Raw genomic sequence first — 24792 nt, 5'->3', positions numbered from 1 at the left:
TTTTATCTTTCTAGCAAAAGTTAAATTTTTATTGATAGGGGTGCAGAGAGAGAATTCATTACACTGTAGGTGGAAATATGCAGGATTACAGATTATTGGAAAGCACTTTGATAATCTCTCAAAATTCTCAAGTACTTTGTCTCCCAAGCCAGTACACTCATTATCAGAAATTTAATCCACAGAAATAAAAGCACCAATATATAAGGACATCAATATAAGGATGTTTATTAAGTCATTGTTCATAATAATAAAAGGATACAGATAATTAAAAATAGAAATGCCCATTGATAGGGAAATGATTATATACATTATGGTTTATCCATATTCTTTAGTACACTGAAAGCCTCCCAAAAGAGTAAACTAAAACAATAGTTGTACTTGAAGGTTTTGCTGAGAAATAGTACTGAATGGAAAAAATTAAAGTGTAGGAAATTATCATACCTATTTGGATTTTAGGAAATTCCTGATGTGTGACCCTTGTGTGTAAATTTTTATATGTCCAGGAATCTCTCTCACACCTAGAGATGCTGAATGAAAATACATGTATTTAAATGTATAACTGAGCTTATTTGAAAAAAGCCTATTGTGAGTGAAAATAGAGGAAACTAAAAAACCAGAGAAATATGTGACTTATGTATTACAGTATCATTGATTGAAGCCTGGCCCTCAGGCTAAATCTAACCCACCACCTATTCTTGGATAGCCTATAAATAAAAATGGACTTTATGTTCTTAAATGCTTAGGGAGAAAAAATTCAAAAGAAGAATAATATTTCATAATACATGAAATTCAAATGTCAGTGTCTAAATGTATTATTAGAATATAATATTTCTACCTTGTTTAAATATCATCTTATGGCTGCTTTTGTGCTATATATAGCTGCAGTGTTGAGAAGGTATATACCATTATGTGACCTCCAAAACTGGTTCTTTTGGGAAGAAGTCTTCTGGCCTCTGCTTTAATGGTCTTGAGTGAAATCAGTGTCACTCTCTCAGACAAAGGGATATGTTGGTGTGAAGGGACACAAGACCAGGCCTTGGATTGTTGTCATAAACAATAATAGTTGGAACTCAAATTTTCACGTAAATTTGAGCCTTTGAAGGGCATTACCTTCAGTTAAAGGATGAAATCTTCTCAACAGCATATATAAATGAGACTTATCTGTCTTTTTGATGATTCTAAATAAAGATGAAAGTTTTCAGCCTAGTGTGGTGGCACACAACTGTAATCCCAGCGGCTCGGGAGGCTGGGGCAGTAGGATTATGAGTTCAAAGCCAGCCTCAGCAATTTAGTGAGTTCCTAAGCAATTCAGTGAGACCCTATCTCTAAATTAAACAATACAAAAAAGGGCTGAGAATGTGGCTCAGTGGTTGAACGCCCCTGGACTAACTCCCCAGTACCAAAAAAAAAAGAGAAAAGTTTTCTCTGTGACTTGTTAACTGTGGACCTGCTCTTATCATAGTATGAGCTACATATTATATTACCTACATTGTTCAGGAAAGTCAGTGTAACAGCTGGTCCTGGAATGATAGAAACACTGAGGCACTGGGCAGAAGCAATGCAAAGCCTCCCTTGGAAATCACAGAGATAAAACCCTTCTGAAGAGCTTCAGATCCCAAGTTATAAAACATACAAAGAAACAATCTACTATCAGTACATTAGAAGACTTAAGAACAACAGAGACTCCTAAGAAGAAACAAATAGAGAATGTAGGTAGTCTTGAAATTTAAAACTCAGAGTTTATTTCTTCTTTGAGGTATTCTGGCTAGGTATGAATAAGCTTCTGAACCTTCCACTTTATAATTATGAAGCACAGCATATTGAGGAAAACTTTAAGTGCCATTAGGAACAAATAGATCAACTCTGGATATCTTGGAAAACAATAGGTCTGGACTCTTTGATGACAATACGGTGGATGATTAAAAGATTGGGGGTTATTTCTCACTAAACAAGGCTAAGGAAACATAACCAAATATAGTGCATTATCCTGTTTGAGGATTAGGATGAGGAGAAACTTTAAAAGCATTCTTGAAACAAGAAACTTTGAGTACTAATTAAATATTAAGTGTTATTATGGAATTAATTTTAAGTGTAATAATGGTCATATAATTTGGTAGGAGAACGTATTGATTGATTGGTTGGTTGATTAATTGATTATAGTGTGATAGTACTGGATTGAGCCCAGAGGTACTCTACCATTGAGCTACATTCCCAACACTTTGTTTTTGTTTTTGAAGATAGGGTCTGCTTAGTTGTAGAGGTTGGCATCATGCTTAGTATCCTCCTGCCTCAGACTCCTGAATCACTGAGGTTACAGATGTGTACCACCACACTTGAATATCCTTATCCTTAAATAGATGGTTAAGTATTTAGGGGTGAAATGTCATGATGACTTTCACCTTTGCCTACTTATTTGAGATGTAACTTATACTCATCTTAAGTATACTGTTCAATGATTTTTTTAACATATGTAACTGCCTTATAAATTGATATGTAAAGCATTTCTGTTGCTCGAAAGGGTTATTGTATGACCCTCAAATTTAATACTCACACTCAAGATTCTGACTTTTATCTCAATCAGTTATTTTGGAACTTACTTCCACACACTGATGGATAAATTTTAATTTAGTAAAAATTAAAAACTTATGGTCTTCAAGAGACAATGTTAAAAGAATAAAAAGACAAACTACAGATAGATAATATTTGCAGTGTTTATAAAGAGCAGGTATCTAGAATATTAAGGAACTCTGAAAACTCAAAAATAAGAAAACAAATCAGCCATTTAAATAACAGACAAAACATAAGAACAAGGCTGGGATTATGGCTCAGTGGTAGAGCGCTTGCCTAGCAAGTGTGAGGCACTGGGTTCGATCCTCAGCACCACATAAAAATGAGTACAGTAAAGATATAGTGTCCATCTACAGCTAAAAAAAAAATTAAAAGAAAAACTTTTAAAAAATATATGAACAGACAATTTACCAAAGAATTATATAAATGATACATAAATACATGAGAAGATGCTCATTAGAGGAATGCACATTTAAGAGATAAAATACCTCCTAAAATGGTAGAAGAATGACTATATCAAATATTAGTGAGGAACTATAAGGAGGTACTAGAATTTCCATATGCTGCTGGTGGGAATAAATAATGGTTAGATCATTTGGGGAAAGAATTTTGAGGTTTTATTTAATGCATTTCCTTTCAAAATTCCAACAGTGTTTTTTGCAGAAGTATACAAATCCATCTTAAAATTTATATAGGATCTCAAGGGGACCCCAAAACAGTCTTGAGTGAGGCCCTGGTTTTTACTCAATACTACAAAAAAACCTTCCAAAACAGTCTTGAAAAAGAAAAACAACAATGGGCTGGGATTGTGGCTCAGCGGTAGAGCGCTCACCTCGCCCTGGGATCGATCCTCAACACCACATAAAAATAAATAAGTGAAATAAAGATAATGTGTCCAACTCCAACTAAAAAATAAATATTTAAAATTTTAAAAAAAGAACAAAGCTGGAGGCCTTGCACTTCCTGAATTCAAAATTTTTACAAAATTACAGCAATCAAAACAATGCCATACTGGCAGATAGCATATATACGTAGAGAGCCCAGAAATAAATCCTCACGTATATGGTTAGATGATCTTTAACAAGGATACCAGGACCACTCCATGGGGAAAATAGAGTGTCTCTTCATCAAATAATGTTGGAAAACTGAATATCTACATGCACAATTATAATGAGATATGGGAATCTTGCTTTAACCACATACAAAAGTTAACTTTAAATGGATTGAATACATTTAAGAGCTAAAACTGTAAAACTTTTAGGAGAAAATATAGGAGAAAAACTTCGTGGCGTTGGATTTGGTAATGATTTTGTCTGTCGCACCAAAAGCACAGGTAATACTAGTGAAAATGGACAATTTGGACTATATCAAAATTTAAAACATCAGGGCTGGAGATGCTGCTCAGTGGTAGAGCTCTTACCTATCATGTGCAAGGCCCTGAATTTAATCCCCAGTAATTTTAGTGCATCAGAGGTTTGAGTTAACAGTGAAAATGCAACCTGGAGTTGCAAAATGCTTGCATATCATGTGTCTGGTAAGGGGTTAATATCTAGAATATAGGGGCTGGAGTTGTGGCTCAGTGGCAGAGCACTTGCCTCGCACATGTAAGGCACTGGGTTCGATCCTTAGCACCACATTAAAAGAATTAAATAAACAGAATAAAGATATTGTGTCTGTGTATAACTAAAAAAAATTATTTAAAAAATGTAGAATGTATATGTCAATAACAAAAAAAGTTAAAAATTGGCAGAGAACTTGAATGGATGTTTATTCAAAGAAGATATGCAAATGGCAAGAAACATGAAAAGGTACTCAATCTTGCCAATCACTAAGAACATTAGGATCATTAGGAAACTGCAAATCAAAACCATAATGAGATACCAGTCCACACCCATTAAGATAGCTACTATCAAATTAACAAAATCACAGGTTTGGTAAGGATTTGGAGAAATGGGACCCCTTGTACATTATTGGTGGAAATAGAAAATGGTACAGCTGCTATTGACTATAGTTATAGAAGTTCTCCAAAAAATTAAAAATAGAATTATCACACAATTCATCAGATCTACTTCAAGTTATAAAACCAAAAGAATTGAAAGCAGAGTCTTGAAGAGATATTTGTGTATCTATGTTATAGCAGCAGCAATATTCACAATAGCCACAAGAGGAAAGTACCCCAAGTGTCCATTAATGGATGAATATATTTTTTTAAAAAGTATGATTTATATACAATGAAATACTATTTGGCCTTAAAAATGAAGGATATTCTGATGAATGTTACCACATGGATAAACCTTTAGAACATTGTTCTAAATGAAATGAGCCAACCCCAAAATGAATAAATCCTATATAATCTACTTTTATGACATACCTAGAGCATTCAGATTCTTGGAGACAGAAAGTAGAATGGTGGTTACCAAAGACTGGAAGGAGGAGCAATGAGGATTGTTAAATGGGTATAAAATATCATTTTACAATGTGGCAAGAGTTCTGGAGGCACTACATTGTGAATATACTTAATACTACTCAACAGAATGCTTAAAAGTAGTTAAGATGATAGACTTTACATTATGTGTATATTTTATCACAACTTAAAAAAATAAAACAGTATGGTAGTTATGTGGAAACTTAAATATACCCGGCCATTTTCTTTTAGGTGTTTACCCAATAAAAAAGAAAGCATATGCTCATACAGAGATTTTTACACAAATGATCTTAGTTGCTTTATTTATAATAGCCCCAAATCTAGATGAACCATCAGGTGAATGGTTAAATTTTGGTACAGCCATAAAATGAAATACTGCTCAATAGAAAGATATGAATTGATATATATAACAGATGACTCTCAAGATAATTATGCTAATTGAAAGAAGCCAGACAAAAACTAGTACAAACTCTATAATTTTATTTATATAAAATTCTAGAAAATGCAAATTGTGACAGAATAGCACATCAAGATTTATTTGGGCATGGTATTAGGACAGGAGGGAGTCATTGCATAGAAGCACAAGAAAACTCAGAAAAAGATGGATATATTCATTATCTTAAAAATAATGATGGTTGCATGGATGTATACACAATAAACTACACAAAATCATATACTATATACATCATTGTGTTTGTTCTATGTCAGTTATACTTTTTTTAATTAAAAACCTTAAAGCTGATGATGTTATTTAAGTATATATAAAATATTTTAAGGGGAAAAGAATCATTAAGGGGAGAAAAGTCATGCTTAAATTAATTTTTAAAAAAACAGAATTCTAAGCATTGTATTTGAACAGTGTACTTGTAGATCATACTAACTTCTCTATTTGACATGATTACTCTTCCATTCAAATAGATTATAGGCTTCCTGAGGACAGGAAAACCATCCCTTATGGTCATTTTTAAAACAATTTAATTCCAACGAAGAAACAATGCTAGCACCCAAATTCATGAGCAGAGATCAAGTTTTTTTCAGCATCTGGTGGTATCCTGAACATCATTTATTTCTGATTGCCCAGCATTCATTCCATCTCATTGTAACAATTTCATGGTATTTCTTGGAACCACATCTTCCTATCCATGTGATTTGGATAGTGTGACCCATACTTGGGCTTCAGGAGGGTATACATGTAATTCAGACCTTATCAATTAACAAAATCCATGTCCTTGATCACAGCTATTGGTTCAGGAATAGTTATGTGGCTCAAGTTGGTTCATTGTTAACCCTAGGAGTTTTACTGAATTGTGAAGAAGTTTTCTTTATTGAGGTGGCTTTAGCTTTGTAGAATGAAAAACTCAAACCAACAAGGCCTATCATGCTGCATGAGCCACTCTGAGAATGAAACCAGTGCAGAGGAAAACAGAGCCAGAAGATGGATAGACTTGAGTCCTGATGACAGCATTTGTGCCCCTGAATCCACCTGTGTGTGAAACTAGAATACCCCCTGGACTTTGCAGTTATGTGAACCAATAAATACCTTTTTTTTTAGGTTGTTGATGGACATTTTTATTTGTTTATTTATTTATGGTGCTGAGAATTGAATCCAGTGCCTCACACATGCCAGGCCCTATACTGAGCCACAACCCCAGCCCTAAAGACACTTTTTTGCTTATGTAAAAAAAAAAAAGGAAAGAAAAGGAAAAAAGAAACTTGTAAGATACAGTTGAAGCAGCGTTTAAAGGAAAATTTATATTGATAAAAAGCCTTATTTGTTGCAAAATAAAATTTAAAACCAATGAAGTAACTGTTAAGTTAGGGGGGAAAAGCAAAAATAAATAAATTCAAAACAAAATGATGGGGCTGTGGCTTAGTGGTAGAGCACTTGCCTAGCATGTATGAGGCACTAGGTTCCATCCTCAGCATCACATAAAAGTAAACAAATAAGATAAAGGTCTCAGCATCTAAAAAAAAATTTTTTTAAATGAATAAATAGCAAAATAAAGGTTGAGTATTTAAAAAGACTGATAAATCTGGCAAAAAGGAACAAGAATAAAGATAGAAATAATGTAAGTGATCATAAAGGTACCATAATAATCATACAGTATAGATTTTAAAAAATTGAGTCCAATGAACAGAAAAATTAGGAAAATAAATAATGATTTATTGAACATGAATGTGTTTCTGAGATGAATTAAAAAAGGAATTGAAAATTTGGCTAGGTCTTGTAGGAGATGAAAAATCTCTTCTGCCCTCTTAGTTTGTGCAACTAGAGCCTTAGAAATTAAACTTACAAAAAAAAACATTAACAAGAAAAAAGAAAAGCTTTACTTGATATTCATATTTTTTATGTGTATACAAGGTCTTCATATACAATAAATGAAGATCCAATAAGTGCATATGCCTGATTATATACTGATCAAGAAAAAATGAAATCTGGAGCTATGAAAAGGCAAAGGACTTTCTAGGGGCTGTAAGTACAGGAAGATTAATATATAGTGGAAACTAATGGGAGGTAAAGGTTATTTTAGTAACATTTGTTTTCACATTCCTCTCAATGTTGTATCTTAATGTTCCTCATGACAACGAAACTTTGGATTCTTCCAGGAGCAGAAATTTGTTAGCTTTCTCAGAACTTGCTTCTTAAATCAGATAAAGAAAACTGGCAAAGCTTTTTTCAGTATCTGTTGTTTCTCAGTTGTCTGTAGTTAAAACAATACTATACTAAAGTGACTTATTTTGAAATGGCATATTCTGACCCTGTTCAGCCTATGATCACGTTAAAAAATGTCTATATTTATGCCTCTACAGGCAACTTCTACAAAACATTTAAGGAATGCAGAATGCTAGTCATATACAAATTTTAATGTTTAATAAAAAAAAATACATTTCCCAATTCAGTTTATGGAGCCTGCATATATTGGTTCTAAAACCAGGCAAGATTATTTGATGAAGAAAAAATAAAGGTTAGTCTTACTTGTGAAAGTATTTGCAAAAATCTTTAATAAAATATTGCCAAATAGTCCAGCATTGTGTATTATTTAGAAGAGTAATTCTTCTAAATTAATTAAATAAATTAATTCTAAATTAATAATGTTTTTTAACAATCTTCAAGGTTCACATTAACAGACTAAAGGGAAAATGTTGCACAAAACATCTCTAGATAGAATAAGCAAAAGACATTTAACACCCTTTTATAATTAGAAAAAATTGGAATAAAAGAGCTTTCTTATTGATAAGATTATCATGTCAAAAAAATGTCTAAAAAGCATCCTACTTAATGATATAATCTCATTAAATTCAGAAACAGGCAAGACAAATGTCTATTTCTGCCATTTTTTGTTCAACATGAAATTGGATTTCCTGGTCACTGCAGATCAAATCAATGATATAAAAAAATAAGGATAATACAGAAACAACTCATTATTTGCAAATAATGTGTCTATGTAGAAAATTTATTAACAAATTATTAAATAAGAAAACAGCACTTAATGCATGTAATTCTGTTTAAAAATGGTACCATAGACAATTTTAACAGAACAAGAGAAACACTTTTTATTTCATGCTTAATACCCTTCTTTAACAATTTTAACAGATACAATAATATGTGGGAAGCTTTGTGAAGAAAATGTGTACAATTTGATTGAAATATATTTTAAAAGAATAAAATAAAAAGTTACTTTATTTCTGATTATTTCCCTATTATATTTCTCCCCCATTAGTCTATAAATTCTGTGCAGATCCATTAAAAATCTAAATAGGGGCTGGGGTTGTAGCTCAGTGGCAGAGCGCTTGCCTAGCTTCTGTGAGGCACTAGGTTCTATTCTCAGCACTACGTATCAATCAGTAAATAAAATAAAGGTCCGTTGACAACTAAAAAATATTTTTAAAAAAAATTTTTAAATTCTAAATGGTCTTATCCATCTTCCCTGCCTTATCTGACAAGCCAATTCTCTAATATTTATATGGAAGAGCAAAAGACTACCCTCTAGAGACTTTTTCAAGGGATGGCCTGTTTTAGTGAGAAGTATTTGCTTGGAGTTCAGTTTTTTGATCTATCTTTTTATCCTGTTAAAATTCAAGTACAGGGGCTGGGGTTGTGGTTCAGTGGTAGAGCACTCGCCTCGCAAGTGAGAAACCCTGGGTTCGATCCTCAACACCACATAAAAATAAATAAAACAAAATAAAGATATTGTGTCAATGTGTAACTAAAAAAATATTTTTAAAAATTCAAGTACAGTTAAAATTTCTTTATTAAAAGTTGTAGTGGTTATTTCACAGTGGTGGTTTTAAATTCTTTATTTTCAAAATTTGTGGCAAATATCAGAAGTATAATTTTAAGAAGTAATTCACAGATTTTATGAATTTTTATTCATCGTATTAAAAATAACATTTTTTTTCTGAAAATAAAAGCATATAAACCTGGTGTCTTATCTCATAAATAAAAACAGTGGTTAAAAAGAATAAACATTATCATTATTATCTAAAATATAAGTATGAAGACATGAATTGGTGTGAGTATACTATGTATACAACCAGAGATATGAAAAATTGAACTCTATATATGTAGTAAGAATTGTAATGTATTTTCCTGTTATAAATAAATAAGAATAAACATTGAGTTATCTTTGAATCATGTATAAAAAACTGTTAATTGTGGTTGTCTCATGGTTGGGAATACTGTCTGGAACAAGAGAAACTAACTTTTTACTTTATACTTAATACCCTTCTTTCACATAATGCAAAACTATACTTTATGGTAGTTTAGGGTAATGCACAAATAAAGATACACTATATACCTTTGTATATTAACTGTATATACTAAATAGCTGTATGAATATGTTATATATGTATATATATTGCAATATCTGATAGTTATTTCTTTCTTGATGAATAATTGGGTAATGCTGCAATATATGTTTAAATATAAATCCTGAAACTGAGAATATTTTTATAGATTAAATACCTAGAAATAATTATTTGGTCATATAATACGCACACTTAGAACTTTGTAATACCTTAAAATCAGAAAAGCAGAGTGCTTTTGTTTTTGGTACTGGGAATTGAACCCAACACTTTACCAATTTTTATTTTATATTGACACAGAGTCTCACTAAGTTAGAGCCTCGATTTGCTGAGCCTGGCCTCGACCTTGCAATCCTCCTGTCGTCTCAGCCTCCTGGGTTGCTGGGATTGTAGGCAGGAGCCATGCATGACTCCTAGCTCAGAAAAATTTTTCTCAACAGTCTAAGGAAAAGGTGTGAGTTCTATAAGAACCTATGTCACAGTAAGAGAAAGAGAAATGAAGAAAACAAGAATAAAACTGAATGCGGAAGGGACCAAAAGGGAAATATTAAAGTTAGGAAATCCAATATAATTTAAACTATTAGGCTTGAGATACATATCTTTTTCTCTGTGTGTTTATGTGCAAAACATAATAATAAAAAATTTAAAAGTGTTAGATTTGCCCAGTTACCCCAGACAGTGACTTTTCCTAAGTCTTCCTTCTTGAGTTTATAATTCAAAAGACAGAATTTCCTTTTTTTTAAGATACATTTAGATACTTCAAATATCATACATTTCACCCATTTAACAATGGTTTTTGTATACACATACGTAAGAGTAATACAACCATCACCTACTTTATATATATATATATGCAACTATTTATCTACTTTCTTTTTATATATATAATATATAAAATAATATATAATATATAAAATAATGTAGGTAAGTGGTTGCCCATATATATATAATTTATATATATATAAATTATATGTTGTAGATAGACCCAATACCTTTATTTTATTTGTTTTTATGTGGTGCTAAGGATCAAACCCAGTGCCTCACACATGCTAGGCAAGCACTTTACCCTGACCTACAGTCCCAGACCCTACTTATCTTTTTTCTATCTCTGTAGATTTGTGTGTTTACTCTTGGCAGTTTGTGTAATGTAATCATGAAGTATGCCGCTTCTTTTACTTAGCATGTTGCCAAGGTCCATCCATGGCATAACGTGTCAGTCCTTCCAGTCTTTTCTTTCTCTGCTTACCTTTCCCCTGTCCTCCCCTTTTCTTTCTTCCTTCCTTCCTTCCTTCCTTTCTTTTCTTTCTTTCTTTCTTTCTTATTTGTTTGTTTGTTTGTTTGTTTTTAAGGTGAGATATTGAACCTCTAGACTCAAGGGATCCTCCTGCTTTACCCTCCTAGGACTACAGGTGGATTTTGCCATGCCAGCTCTTTTGTTCCCTCTTTATAGCAAAATAATATCCCCTTCTATTAGATGTATATATAACATTTTATCTATATATTTATCTGTTGATGGTATTTGTGTTGCTTCTACTTTTTAGCTATTAGAAATAATTCTGCTATGAACATTTATGTACAGGTTTTTATGTGGGTATATATTTTTATCTTTCTTGGGTATATACTTCTAGTAACCTTTTGAGGAATTGCCAAGATGTTTTCCTAAATACCTGCATGATTACACTTTATCACCAGCTTGAGGATTCAGTTTTTTCCACATTTTGCCAACATTTATTTCATATTTGTCTTTCTGATTAAAACTATCCTAGCAGGTATGGAATAGTATGTCATTGTGGTTCTTGTTTTCAGTTCCCCTGATAGCTAAGGATATCAAGTATCTTCATGTGGTTATTGGCTTTTGTATACCTTTTGGAAGAATAAATCTGCTTTTATAAATTGTCTTAAATGCCTTGCACAGACACAATGCCAGAGGTCTGAAACAATAAAAAAATAACACTTTTTGAACAATAATAGCAATAGTAGAGAAAAGAGAAAGTAGCCAGGATTATTGCTTTTAGAGGTAGGAAAAGGTATGTACATATTCTATAAGGGTCTGTGTCAAAATAGAAGAAAGAAAAGGTGAAGAGAACAGAAATAAAACACAATGCTTCAGGGACCAAAAATATTAAAGATATGTAAGCCTAAAATTAGATTAAACAGTACAAATAAGATAGATTTAATGGAAGTATTGTAATGTCAAAAAATGTGGAAGCTTAAAAACAAGGTTGACCTTCTGAAATAAAATAGTAACTAGTAGGAAGATATATGCATCAAATGGCACAAAGTTTTCACTGTTCTGCTCATTCAAAAACAATACAAGTATTGATTTCAGAATTAAAATTTTAGCAAGTAGACAAATTCACAAATAAGGATTCCACAAATAATGAGATCAATTGTACCAATCCAGTCACTTCTTTAATACTTCTCATGAACAACCCTCTCCCTCATGATAAGCTTTTCCCTTGCTAGATAGATTTTAGCTCAATATAACCATTAAAAATATCTCCTTTTATTTCCAATCACAGCTTCTAATTAAACTTTCTGTATTGTTCCTTCTTTAATATACCGCTTAAATTCAGCTGTCTTATATTCATCTTTGTTCCGTTTTTCACCCCCTCAGATAAAAATTCCCAATTCTTTGGAAACATTTGGGTTGCTAAGTACTTTGAAGTGATTTAAATGTATGGGATGATTAATTTTTATTATAAATAACTAACACATCACCTTCTTCTTATGCCACCCCCTAGTAAAAACTGCACTCCCTGTAGTCCCACTGCCTCTCTTTAGTCTATGCTAAATTCACCTGGGGATATGAACATGGGAAAAGGCCAAGCATAACTGTCTCTTTCCTTTGCCTTACCCTTCCCCATTCCCAGAGTCATCTGTACTTCTTTCTATTTTAGCTTTATTCTGTGACCATATTTTCTCAGTGTACTGCCTACTAGGAAGATGGCCACCCTGAAGTGTCCAGATTTGTATTCTCTAGGCCTACTGTAACTGCAGTAGAAATAGGAACTTCTCTCAACCTATGTCCACATATTGGTTTAGGGAATAACTCGGGTGCTGTTTATGTCATATATCTAGCTTTAAGCTAGTTGTATTGCTAGGGATATAGGGAGCTCATTAGCCAACTTATTTCATCTGTAGCTAGAAAAGTAATGCCTCTAGATTGATATAGCCTCTCTAATGACATGTGGATTTCTAGAGAGAGGCAAGTTCCCAGAGGAAATAGGGGCACTGGGTAACTAAACAACAAATATCAATTATGCACATTAAGACAAGTATTTTCTTCCTATTGTGTTTTGGGTCAGTAAGATGTCTCTTAAGGACTATCAGTGTGATTGAAGGATTGCACAGTTTTCAACTTTGAACAATGTTGGACCAAAATTGATTTTACTTTAAATGCTGACATCTATTATTTCTCAATGGTAGGTATATTGTATGGATGGATATATTATAATAGGTACAATTATATTTTCTGTTCCTTTTTAAAATATTTCATAACTTTAATAAAAGACCAAAAATCAAATTGTGATCTGGGTCAGTAAGATTAAAAATAATAGATATTTTGGTTGTAATTCCCTGTAATATTAAGTGAGCTATAAGAAATGATATCGCATTTAACCTAGTAATCCATGATATTTTAAAGGATTTGTGTTAGGAAGATAAATTACTGAGGGTTTTGTTGTTGTTGGGGTTTTGTTTTTTCCCCAATGATATGAAAAAAAAATTTCCCTCTTACATATATTTATACTGTAGGTACCTGCAAGGTGTGGAGTTACAGTACGAGACAGTCTAAAGAAAGCACTGATGATGCGAGGTCTTATCCCAGAGTGCTGTGCTGTTTACAGAATTCAGGATGGGTATGGTTTGTATGTGTTGTGAAATTTTGTTACAAAGAAAATCAGACATTAAACTTTGGAGTTTTCTGTAGGATCTGTATCCAAACCTAGGGGATTGAAAAGCAACTTTAGGGGAAATTTTTTTAATTAGTACTGAGTTAATTAATTTTGTGTTAACTATGATATTTGTTATTCTAATCAAATGACTTTATTGGAGTTTGAGATTTTTTGGATTTTTCAACCACAGAATGAGATTTACTTGGATAATGAATCCTTATACACTACCTCATTTTTTTTTCTTTTGGTACTGGGAATTAAATCCAGGATACTTGACCACTGAGCCACATACCCAGCCCTTTTTTATATTTTATTTAGAGACAGGGTCTTGCTGAGTTGCTAAGTGTCTCACTAATCTGCTGAGGCTAGCTTTGACTGTGAGATCCTCCTGCTTCAGCCTCATGCTCCACCACGCCCAGCTCCACTCCCTCATTTTTAATACAAACTCATACTCTCAAAAAAAGTTGGTGTACCTAACCGTTCTTCTATTAATAGCATTTATTTAAATTTTTATATTTTCCAAAATTTCAATTTGCTGGGATTATAGGCATAATCATGCTCTACCATGCCCAGCTCCACTCCCTCATTTTTAATACAAACTCATGCTCTCAAAAAAAGTTTATCAAAATTAACATTTTAAATTTTTTCTTTCAGAAAGTATCTAAGATTGTTCTAAGACTCTCAGATTTTGAATCCAAATTTTCAATCATGTCTTGGAGGGCATATGGTGCCTCTTTTTCTCTGAATAGATAAGTCCATACCTTTGATTTTTTTTTTTGAGGGAGAAGACAGGAATAATCAATTTTTTACTGTCGTATGTCTTTTCTGGAAAAGAGTACATCTCTTTACCCTGCTATATGTCTAAGAGTGATACGTTATTTGAGTAAACTTAAAAATTTATTGCCATTTAAATTTCTGAAGATTGAAGACCAGGGAGCCAAGCCTCCCAATTACTAGCCCCTCAATAACCAATTTTCATATCTTCAGCATTAGGCGTGTGAGTATTCTTAGGTACAGTAACCAAGAAAGACTTATGTCTATATTTTTCAGAGAGAAGAAACCAATTGGCTGGGACACTGATATTTCCTGGCTTACAGGGGAAGAATTGCATGTAGAAGTGTTGGAAAATGTTCCACTTACAACACACAACTTTGTATGTACCTTTACATTTTTGGCATTTCAAAAATGTTCAAGTTCTTATGAATGTATTTTTATTGAGGAATATGAAAATGGTTGACTCATTTTGTGTTGACATTTTACATAAGTTGAAAATTTGTTCTTTAAACTTTTGTTTAAAGAGGTTTATTTTCATCCTGATTTCTTTTTAACTTAAAAAGAAATACATGTCTGTTATTAAGAGAAAAAATTGGAATGCTGCAAAAAAGTATATGAAGTAAAAAAATGAAAATCCCCCTCCTACAGGTCAACATTTGTATAGACTAAATGGGTAACTGAATACACAAGCATATGCCTGTAACTGTAAACCCAGAGTTTTCTCCTTTCTCATTTTTTTTCTCCTGCTTCATTACTTTCCATGCTCTGGTGATATTCCTCACCTTTTTTTATTTATTTTTTTATTCAACAGGATATTATAGACTAAATTATGTCATCACACTTAGCTTTATTTAACAATTGCATAATAGTTCATAGGAATAGAAATTTGGTGTACCTAACCGTTCTTCTATTAATAGCATTTATTTAAATTTTTATATTTTCCAAAAACCTGTTATATACAGGGCTCAACAGAATCTATATACACATTTGTGTAAATGTTTTTGAGGACTATGGTGATGAAAGTAGGAGGAGAAATAGCTGGATACTGAGCTTCTCCCTCAGTCTTTTCCCTGTCTGCTTTTTGCATTTGCTCGAACCTCACATAAGCTAAATGTTACAGTGTGTGGCCTTCCACTAATTTACTGTACATACATAGTTATGCTCAAATTCCAGATGAAGCATAATGAGCTGTGAACCAGAAGAAAGGTAGATCTTCCTGTGCCCATCTTATTGACAAAAGGTATCCTTACAGATCCAAACATGTTGCTTAAAATTTATGCTCAAATGCATATTCACATATTTTCTCCCCCTCAGATGTTTTCCTTCCCCCATATATCCCTCCCTCTTACTTTTCTTCTCTCATTTTCCTCCTTTATGTGCACAACCAACCAGTTATACATAGTTTTAAAATATAGTTTAATAGGGAAGGAAGGGGAGATAGGAATAGGAAAGACAGTAAAATGAATTGGACATAACTTTCCTATGTTTATATGTGAATACACCACCAATGAAACTCCACATCAAATACAACCACAAGAATGGGACATTATACTCCATGTATGTATAACATGTCAAAATACTCTCTACTGTTGTGTATTTATGAACAAATTTAAAAGAAAATACATATATATATACATACATACACACACACATAGTATATGGTTTAATGATAGGAATAAAAGCAGTTGAGTAGTTTAATGAAGGAAGAGGAAATTGAGGGCTTCATGAAACAGTAAGTTATCAGGTGAGTGAGTATGTATGGTGAGCAAAAAGAATCAGATGACTGAAAAATATTGATACTTTGAAAACATACTTTTCTATGCTATTTGCTGAAGTTCTGCCAGAAGTGTAAAAGATGCTTAGTTTGATAAGTAATGGCTGCAGAAAAAAATAGTAAAGAAGATATTTTAATTTCTTATCTAACCAGAGACAAATGGAAAAGGAGCAAAGCCAGAAACAAGAATTTGGCTTTTTCATATCCCCTAGAAAGTGACACATAGGGGGAAAAAGTTGAAGAAAACAAATGTCACTTTTAAAACTGTATAAATGTTCTCAAAAAGGATTGTGTGTCAGAATATAATTTTTTTGATGAAACTCTTTTTAAATTACTTCCATTAATGTTGATTGAAAATAATGTTGGTATTAGAATCAATGTAATGTATTGTGAAAAGCATCTGTATCTAATAGAATAGATTCAGAAATTCATTATATATCCAGGTAAGTATTATTAAGATTACAGGTATATACTGGGTCATAAGGTAAAATATATTTATTACTATTATTTTGTGATTGAAATTTTGAAAAACTGAGATGATTGAGAATTTACAGCAAAGAATAAGACAGGAGTCATCCATATTCTTGACACTCTGAAATAGACATTATTAAGAGTTTTGTATTTGTGTGTCCATCTTATGTTTTCTATTCATTGTATACTCAAAACATGTACATTTTAAGCAATTCTATCTTTGGTAAGATGGATTTTCCCTAGCAGAGTTTTGTTTTTGTTATCCATGTTATATATCACTTGCCTTTTGACAGGGAATTTTTATAGATTGCCTTTTAAGTTTGGTGTAAATAAATATTCACTAATAAGTTTAAATTGCCTGAATATTCTAATCCCCCAACAATTGATAGTTTGTAAAAGTATTTTTTATTACTGTGTGTGGTGGCCCACTCCTGGAATACCCAACAAGGGAAGCTAATTAAGGCAGAAGTATCTTAGCTTTGAGATCAAACTGGGCCACACAGCAAGACCCTGTGACCAAAAAATAATTTTTTTTAAATTTGTATTTAGATGATTTTCTTATCCCTCATCCAAATTAGTTCTGATTTTCGTATGCTAGTTTTTGTCTTTTATAAATAATTATTTTATATTTGTACCCAAATGGTACATGTATATGCTTTTAAAAAGTACAGAGGTGCCAAGCACAGTTGCACATGTTTGTAATCTCAGTGACTCAAGGCTAAGCAGGAGGATCACAAGGTCAAGGCCAGCCTCAGCAAGTTAGTGAGACCCTATCTCAAAAAAATGAAAAATGCTTGGGATAGAGCTCAGTAGTAAAGCACTCCTAGGTTCAATCCCCAGTACCAAAAACAAAAGAAGTGCAGAGGTGCTTATAATTAATAAGTATCTGTTGCCCCATCCCTTGCTAGCTTCTAATGCTAAATTTCACCAGCCTTGTTTTCACTGATGTATATTAATTATAATCAACTTCAGAAAGTTACTTTAAGAAAAAAAATCTCTGTGCACTATTTGACATTTAAAGTGTAGTTAGAAAGTTACCTGTAGTGTACAGCATTTCTGTCTCAAGTTGTATTTCCGATTTAGCTGTACATTATATATATTATCTTTTAATTAAAAGACCCTAACCCATAGAAATCACTTTTTGGTAATTTTTAGAAGAACTGTCATTTCAGTTAAGCTAATCATTTTATTTTTGAACCACCGGTGATAGGTTCTGATTCTTTCACTTATTTTTTAAATCATCTTTATATTCTCTCACTCTTCCTCTCCACTTATTCTCTCCTTAACCCTCTCCAGAGGAGACTACTGTTCATTTTTAATAGTTTGTTTTGAGCTCATTGGATAACTGCTGTCATATCACTTAAATATTTTTTAGCCAGTTTCTTGCTTTATCAAGTTTAGATATTAGCATTGCACTCTTCTCCTTTTCTCTTTCTTTACTTTTTAAATTTTTCTTCTTCAACTGGGCATCTTTTTATTTTTATTTTTTTGATACTGGGGATTGAACTCAGGAGGTACTTGACCACTGAGCCATATCACCAGCCCTATTTTGTATTTTATTTAGAGATAGACTTTCACTGAGTTGCTTAGGAGCTTACAGTTGCTGAGGGTGGCTTTGAACTTAAGATTCTCCTGTCTCAGCCTCCCAAGCCACTGAGATTACAGGCGTGTGCCACCATGCCTGGCCTCCATTGGACATCTTTGTAACTGGTGTTCTTGTTTCATCAACACCAGTCAGCATTCCTTCTCTCTTCTCTTTGTACAATAATTAAATTATACCCTTCTTTCTCCATCATTTTGCCTTTATTCTCTCATTTTCTGCCTCTATATTTATGTTGTCAAGCTAAAATCTTTTACTAGTCTTTTGTTTCTCATTCTTCTTGACTTCTGAGTTTTTAATTTGGGTGTTGGGATAGAAGATAAATGCATGTTGCCCATTACTATCTTTTTACTGGGGGGTAGTACCCAGGGTTGAACTTGGGCACTCAACCACTAAGCCACATCCCCAGCCCTATTTTTGTATTTTATTTAGAGACAGGGTCTCACTGAGTTGCTTAGTGTCTCACTTTTGCTGAGGCTGGCTTTGAACTCACAATCCTCCTGCCCCAGCCTCCCAAGCTTCTGGGATTACAGGCATGTGCCACCATGCCCAACCCATCTACTATCTTGAACCCTCTGGTTTTCATGTTTATATTTTAGAATGTAAGTTTTTATGATATAAATGTATTAAGACTTTGTTAAATATGCTAATTTCTAAAAGGGTTCTTTCAAGCTTTTGAAATTCTCTGCTTTTTTTTACTTTGTAGGTACGAAAAACTTTTTTCACTTTAGCATTTTGTGACTTTTGTCGAAAGCTGCTTTTCCAAGGTTTCCGCTGTCAAACATGTGGTTATAAATTTCACCAGCGTTGTAGTACAGAGGTTCCACTGATGTGTGTTAATTATGACCAACTTGAGTAAGTAATCCAAAAGAACCTCTCTTCTGTCTACCATTTTACATTTAAATTTTCATATTATAAAACTAGTTGTCTTGAAAGTCCATGAAGGATTTTCTGTCCAGTGTAGTTTTTACAAGGAATTTTTTTAAAGTATGATTAGAGAATAGCTTGTAACGTACAATAACATGGAAATGCCAGAACTTCTTTCCAAAATTGTAGTTCAGGTTCAACTACACATTTTATTTATATTTTGTATTCTTTTTTAATTAATAAAGACCCCTAGTCCATAGAAATCATTTTTGGATAGTTTGTGGGAAGAGACCTGATGTGTCATTTCAATTAAGTTGACCATTATAGTTTGAGGTCTAATGTGTGATTTATTTTGGGAGCTACTTTTATATTCTCTCTTTCTCTCCCCCTCCCCTTTTCTCTCTCCCTCTCTTTCTCCCCCACTTTGTGCCTCCTTCCCCAGTTTATTTAAAAGTAAGGCATAAAATCTTCATACCCAGTTTATTCCTTCCTAAAATTTCTTTTCGCTTTATGCTGGAGTTTTTCTAATAGATTAGTCTGAACCTATTATAATCTCTTTTCTGTCATTATTGTTGTTTTTTCTGTTAAGGTCCTGTATATTTCCAGATCACTTCCTGAGCAAATAGTATTTAACTCCATACTTTAAAGTAAATTATGATAATATAATCTAATTTAGCAATAGATACTTGTTCTTCTAATTCTTTAACTATGAAGCACGAGTTTTCCCCTTCTAATATGTAGGAATTTGCTGACAAGAACAATTAGTTAGACTCTGAGCTTGCCTTTGAAAACACAATGTAATATTTTTAATAAGTCTTTAGACAAAAATACAACTAATTAAAATTTAACAATTATTTTTCAAAGTGGAATTTGATCTCATATTTTCCCAATAACTATGTATTCTGATGTACTGAAGCTTCTGGGTTTTGCACAAGTTAGGTTTGTTTTGTTTTGTTTTGTTTTTGCCTCACAGTTTGCTGTTTGTCTCCAAGTTCTTTGAACACCACCCAATACCACAGGAGGAGGCCTCCTTAGCAGAGACTGCCCTTACATCTGGATCGTCCCCTTCTGCACCCCCCTCAGACTCTATTGGGTATGATTTGACTCCTGCTGTTCAGTGACATGCTATATGAACTGCCTTCTAGCACTCAAATTGGTAAATTAAGGAATTCTCTTTTCAAATAACTTATTTTATCTCATCATTAAGACATTTACATGCATTTGGTACACAGGTGGGATTAAAGCTGGTTATAGACTTTCAGAACCAGATCTGAAAAAAATCAGACAACAGATAATTTTTAGATAATATTAGATACAGAACTATATTACTTTCTTTTATAAAAGTTGCATTAGCAAATAAAACATTTGCAAATAATTTAAAGATAGCATATTATTGTAATATACAGTTTCCAAGAGTATGTTAAATTGTGAAATGAGGATAGGTATTTTCATGTTAAGAAAAGGGAGAGTAGTATAAGAGAGAATGCTCAGGAAAACTAATGGAGAAGATGGGATTTGAACTAGACCTTAAAGAATGACTACAATCTGAGTAAACCTAGGAAATAAAAGTGTGGTGATAGGGAATGGAGAAGAAATATAAATGAAAGGAATGAAAGCTGATCACAGTGGCACATGCCCATAATCCCAGCAGTTTGGGAGGCTGAAGCAGGAGGATTGCTAGTTCCAGGCCAGTGTAGGCATTAAAAGAGTTGGGTATGTAGTTCAGTGATAAAGTACCCTGGACTTAACCCCCAGTGCCCAAAAAATAAATAAATAAATAAAAATGGCAGGATTAAGACCTAGCAAAGAAAGACTTATCTTGAGAAGTGCCAAGTATAAGACCAGATTATAGATAGTCTTGGAATTTAGACTGGAATTTATTTGACACTTGAAAGGGACAGGGCTGGGTTTGTGGCTGCCAACTAGGTAGTAAAGACTGAGAAGCAACAAAGACCTGAACTGGAGTGGGAGAAGGTATGGATAGTCTTACGGTGCAAAAGAAAGAAATTAATAGTATCGTTAGTTGTAGAAGACAAAGCAAAGACTTTAAGAACAGTGCCAAAGTATCTTATATTTAAGATTCATAGTAGATGGGCTGGGATAGTAGCTCAGTGGAGCGCTTGCCTTGCATGTGTGGGGCCCTGGGTTCAATCCTCATCACCACATAAAAATAAATAAATAAAAATCAAGATATTGTATCCATTTACAACTAAAAAAAATTTAAAAAAAAAAGATTCATAGTGGAAAAAAAAGAGAGAGAGACCTGGTATTGTTGAGTTAAGAGGGTATTAGTAATTGGCTCTTACTCAAGTCTGCTTACTCTTTTCCTACTGGATTTGAGATGGCATTGTGTATGCTTATATCTGGAAGCATATAAAAAAAAAGTTTCTATAGAATATCCCAGAAAAATTTAGTTCAGAAATATTGTCAGTTTTTACCCTACTACCTCCCACTCTTCACAATGTGATATTTCTCTAGACTTCTATATAGATAAAAATAATCATAAGTTGACACTTCTAATAGACCTATAATTTTTGTGAAGCCAACCTTCCTGGAGGTCTCATAGATTAGAAAATTTAGCAAAGAATTTTATGTTAATGAGTGGGTGTATTTGTCCATTTGGAACACCAGAGAATGCAACCACTGTGTTCTTTTGTCAGGTTATAACAATTCTTTGAACTCATTTTATTCCTACTGCTCTGCCATTAGTTGTGTGCAGCTCTGTGGGTTTTTTAAGACAATAAAGTAAAAATGTTTTTATTGTGTGTTTGGGTTTTTAATTAATCATTTGGCTATGACATTTTCTTCTGACAGAGTCTATAGACCATGATGACTTTCTAATGAGAGGTCCCAGTTCTTTGAGCAGAGTTACAGAACACCATAATGAAATTATCTTGGCCACTTGAAGGTTTGCAGTGGTAACAATTCAGGAAGGAGTGCTGTCTTAAGAAAACATATGCCTATGCCACAAGTATTTTATTCATAACTGAAGTAGATTCTGGTCTTGAGCAAATGAATAAGATGTTCAAACTTATTTAAATCATTTTCTTGATGCTTTTATGTCATGATGTAGATGGTTGCCTCTGTAAAGATAAAAGTTGGTCATATTCAGTATTGGAACTCACTTGCATTTTGTTTTTAGTCTTAATATACCAGTCATAATGATCATAAAGCAAGTGTCATAACAGATGTAATCAAGAAATTTTGGAAAAGTGATATATTACACAATTTTGGTAAAAAATTAGAGATGCCTCTTTTCTACTTCTTAAAAATGCTTAAGAGTGTATACATTTAGGAAAAGCCAACATTTAAAATCTGCATATCACTGAACAAAAGTAATTACTTTGCTTCAAAATTTAAATATTCTAGCTTGAAAATTGGGTCTGACTTATTGGTAATATACTACACAGTGCTAAAATTTTTTATTTTAAACTTGGTACTACTTTAAAGAAGTTTGCAGCAGGGGAATGTAACATTGTCATTGAGTAAAACCCAGTTAGATGTCTGCCAGGGTACTTCAAAGGGTATGAATTACCTTGGTCCAGGTAAAGATTTCCCAGATATGGAAGCTCAATTTTATCCATTCCCAGAAATAATGAGAATATTAATATAGGAATATACTGATTTACATTAAACAAAGTCAGTACAGACTGCATCAGAATATCCAGTAATTCTTTCTGTAAGAAATGTGCCTGTTATATAAATCAGGCTTCTTGTATTGGATGGGCTGGCATTCTTTCAGAAGATATTTATAGGAAACCAAATTATGATGGTTTTGTCAAGCATGGAATTAGTACAGAGTACTAATTTTAATACTACTTATAGACTGATTTGATTTGAAGTTTCAGGGCAAGCACATACTTTTTAATTTTTTTTAAAAAAATTATACATGGACACAATGTCTTTATTTTGTTCATTGATTTTTATGTGGTGCTGAGGATCGAACCCAGTGCCCCACATGTGGAAGGCAAGGGCTGTGCCACTGAGCCATAACCCCAGCCCAAGCACATACTTTAAATCAGGTCTTAAAACTGGAAAAAGCCCAAATTACCTAGAACTGTATAGGTTAGTCTAATCAATGCTATAATTGATCCGGTATGGGTAGAAGTGGCAAATCATTCTTGAAACTTACTGAGTTAGGACAATGACAGAAACATACCGGATGACAAGTCAGAGATATATATGCAAAGAATATGATCCAGAGGCAAAATAAGATATTTAATACACCAGGATATGATAACTTGAGGTATTGTCCAAAATTACAATGTATACCTGTCCTCAAGACTAGGTAACTGTGGATCAAAACACACCTTCCCTTCCAGGTGATACTAATGTCTTTGATTTTATATAATTGGCAGTCATTCTCTTTTTCTATCTGTTTGGTACTGGGGATTGAACCCCGGGACACTTTACCACTGAGCTACATCCCCAGTTTTATTTTATTTTATTTTTATTTTTTATTTTTAGACAGAGTCTCCTAAGTTGTTGAGGGTCCCATTAAGTTGCTGAGGCTGGCTTCAAATATTCAGTCCTCTTCCCTCAGCCTCCCAAGTCATTAACAGGCATGCACCACCACACCTGGATATTCTCATTTTCTAATATATACATTCTTTTCTTTAGATATGATAATGAAACTTGCCAAATTAAATTCAGGATTTTTTTTTCTTTTTTTTTTATTGTTAGTCGTTCAAAACATTACATAGTTCTTAATATATCATATTTCACAGTTTGATTCAAGTGGGTTATGAACTCCCAATTTTACCCCGTATACAGATTGCTGTATCACATCAGTTACCCTTCCATTGATTTACATATTGCCGTTCTAGTGACTGATGTATTCTGCTGTCTATCCTATTCTCTACTATCCCCCCTCCCCTCCCCTCCCCTCCCCTCCCCTTTTCTCTCTCTACCCCCTCTACTGTAAATCATTTCTTCCACTTGTACAGGATTTTTTTTCTTGCCTCTGGATCATATTCTTTGCGTACATATCTCTGATTTGTCATCCAATATGTTTCTGTCATTGTCCTAATTAAGTTTCAAGAAATATTTACTGCCACTTCTGCCCATACCAGATCAATTATAGCATTGATTAGACTAACCTATACAGTTCTAGTTAATTTGGGCTTTTTCCAGTTTTAAGACCTGATTTAAAGTATGTGCCTGGGCTGGGGTTACGGTTCAGTGGCAGAGCCCTTGCCTCCCACATGTGAAGCACTGGGTTCAAAACTCAGCACCACTTAAAAGTCAAAAAACAAAGATATTGTGTCTATGTATAATTTAAAAATTTTTTTTAATAAAGTATGTGCTTGCCCTAAAACTTTAAATCATCAGTCTATAAGTAGCAGTTAGCTGTCAGTTCACTTTCCAGGTTTTTTGTTATGTTCATTGTTTTGTTTTGTTTTGTTTTGTTTTAACTAATGTAATTTTTTCATTGTTTTACTTCTCTCACAATTCCTTAGCAAAGGGCAAATATTTGTAGCCTAAGGCAAGAAATGGGATGGCTCTGTCAGAAACCAAATGTTTCTCAATAACCAGAAAGCATAAAAAGGACCCAAGTGAAACATGCTAATTTTCCCAAAATTTAGTTCCATAAGTCTTGCCTATAATTAGG

General features: G+C 33.1%; 1 protein-coding gene across 8 annotated transcripts in view; it reads left to right on the top strand.

The window, feature by feature from the left end:
* The window catches only part of Braf (B-Raf proto-oncogene, serine/threonine kinase), a 177076-nt gene that overhangs the window by 88481 nt on the left and 63803 nt on the right, over positions 1-24792 (top strand). For all 8 annotated transcript variants that reach the window (XR_013435453.1, XM_078040659.1, XM_078040660.1 and 5 more), the window contains 4 exons: positions 13556-13659; positions 14746-14848; positions 19021-19169; positions 20155-20274. Coding sequence is in view for 7 of the 8 variants with exons in the window: in XM_078040659.1 (XP_077896785.1) it covers positions 13556-13659; positions 14746-14848; positions 19021-19169; positions 20155-20274 (476 nt within the window). In the remaining variant the exon portion in view is untranslated. The remainder of the gene's footprint in view (positions 1-13555; positions 13660-14745; positions 14849-19020; positions 19170-20154; positions 20275-24792) is intronic.

The sequence above is a fragment of the Ictidomys tridecemlineatus genome, chromosome 2, assembly GCF_052094955.1.
Source record: "Ictidomys tridecemlineatus isolate mIctTri1 chromosome 2, mIctTri1.hap1, whole genome shotgun sequence".
NCBI classification, from domain to species: domain Eukaryota; kingdom Metazoa; phylum Chordata; class Mammalia; order Rodentia; family Sciuridae; genus Ictidomys; species Ictidomys tridecemlineatus.
The sequence above is the reverse complement of the archived record's forward strand: the minus strand, read 5'-3'. Positions and strand labels throughout refer to the sequence as shown.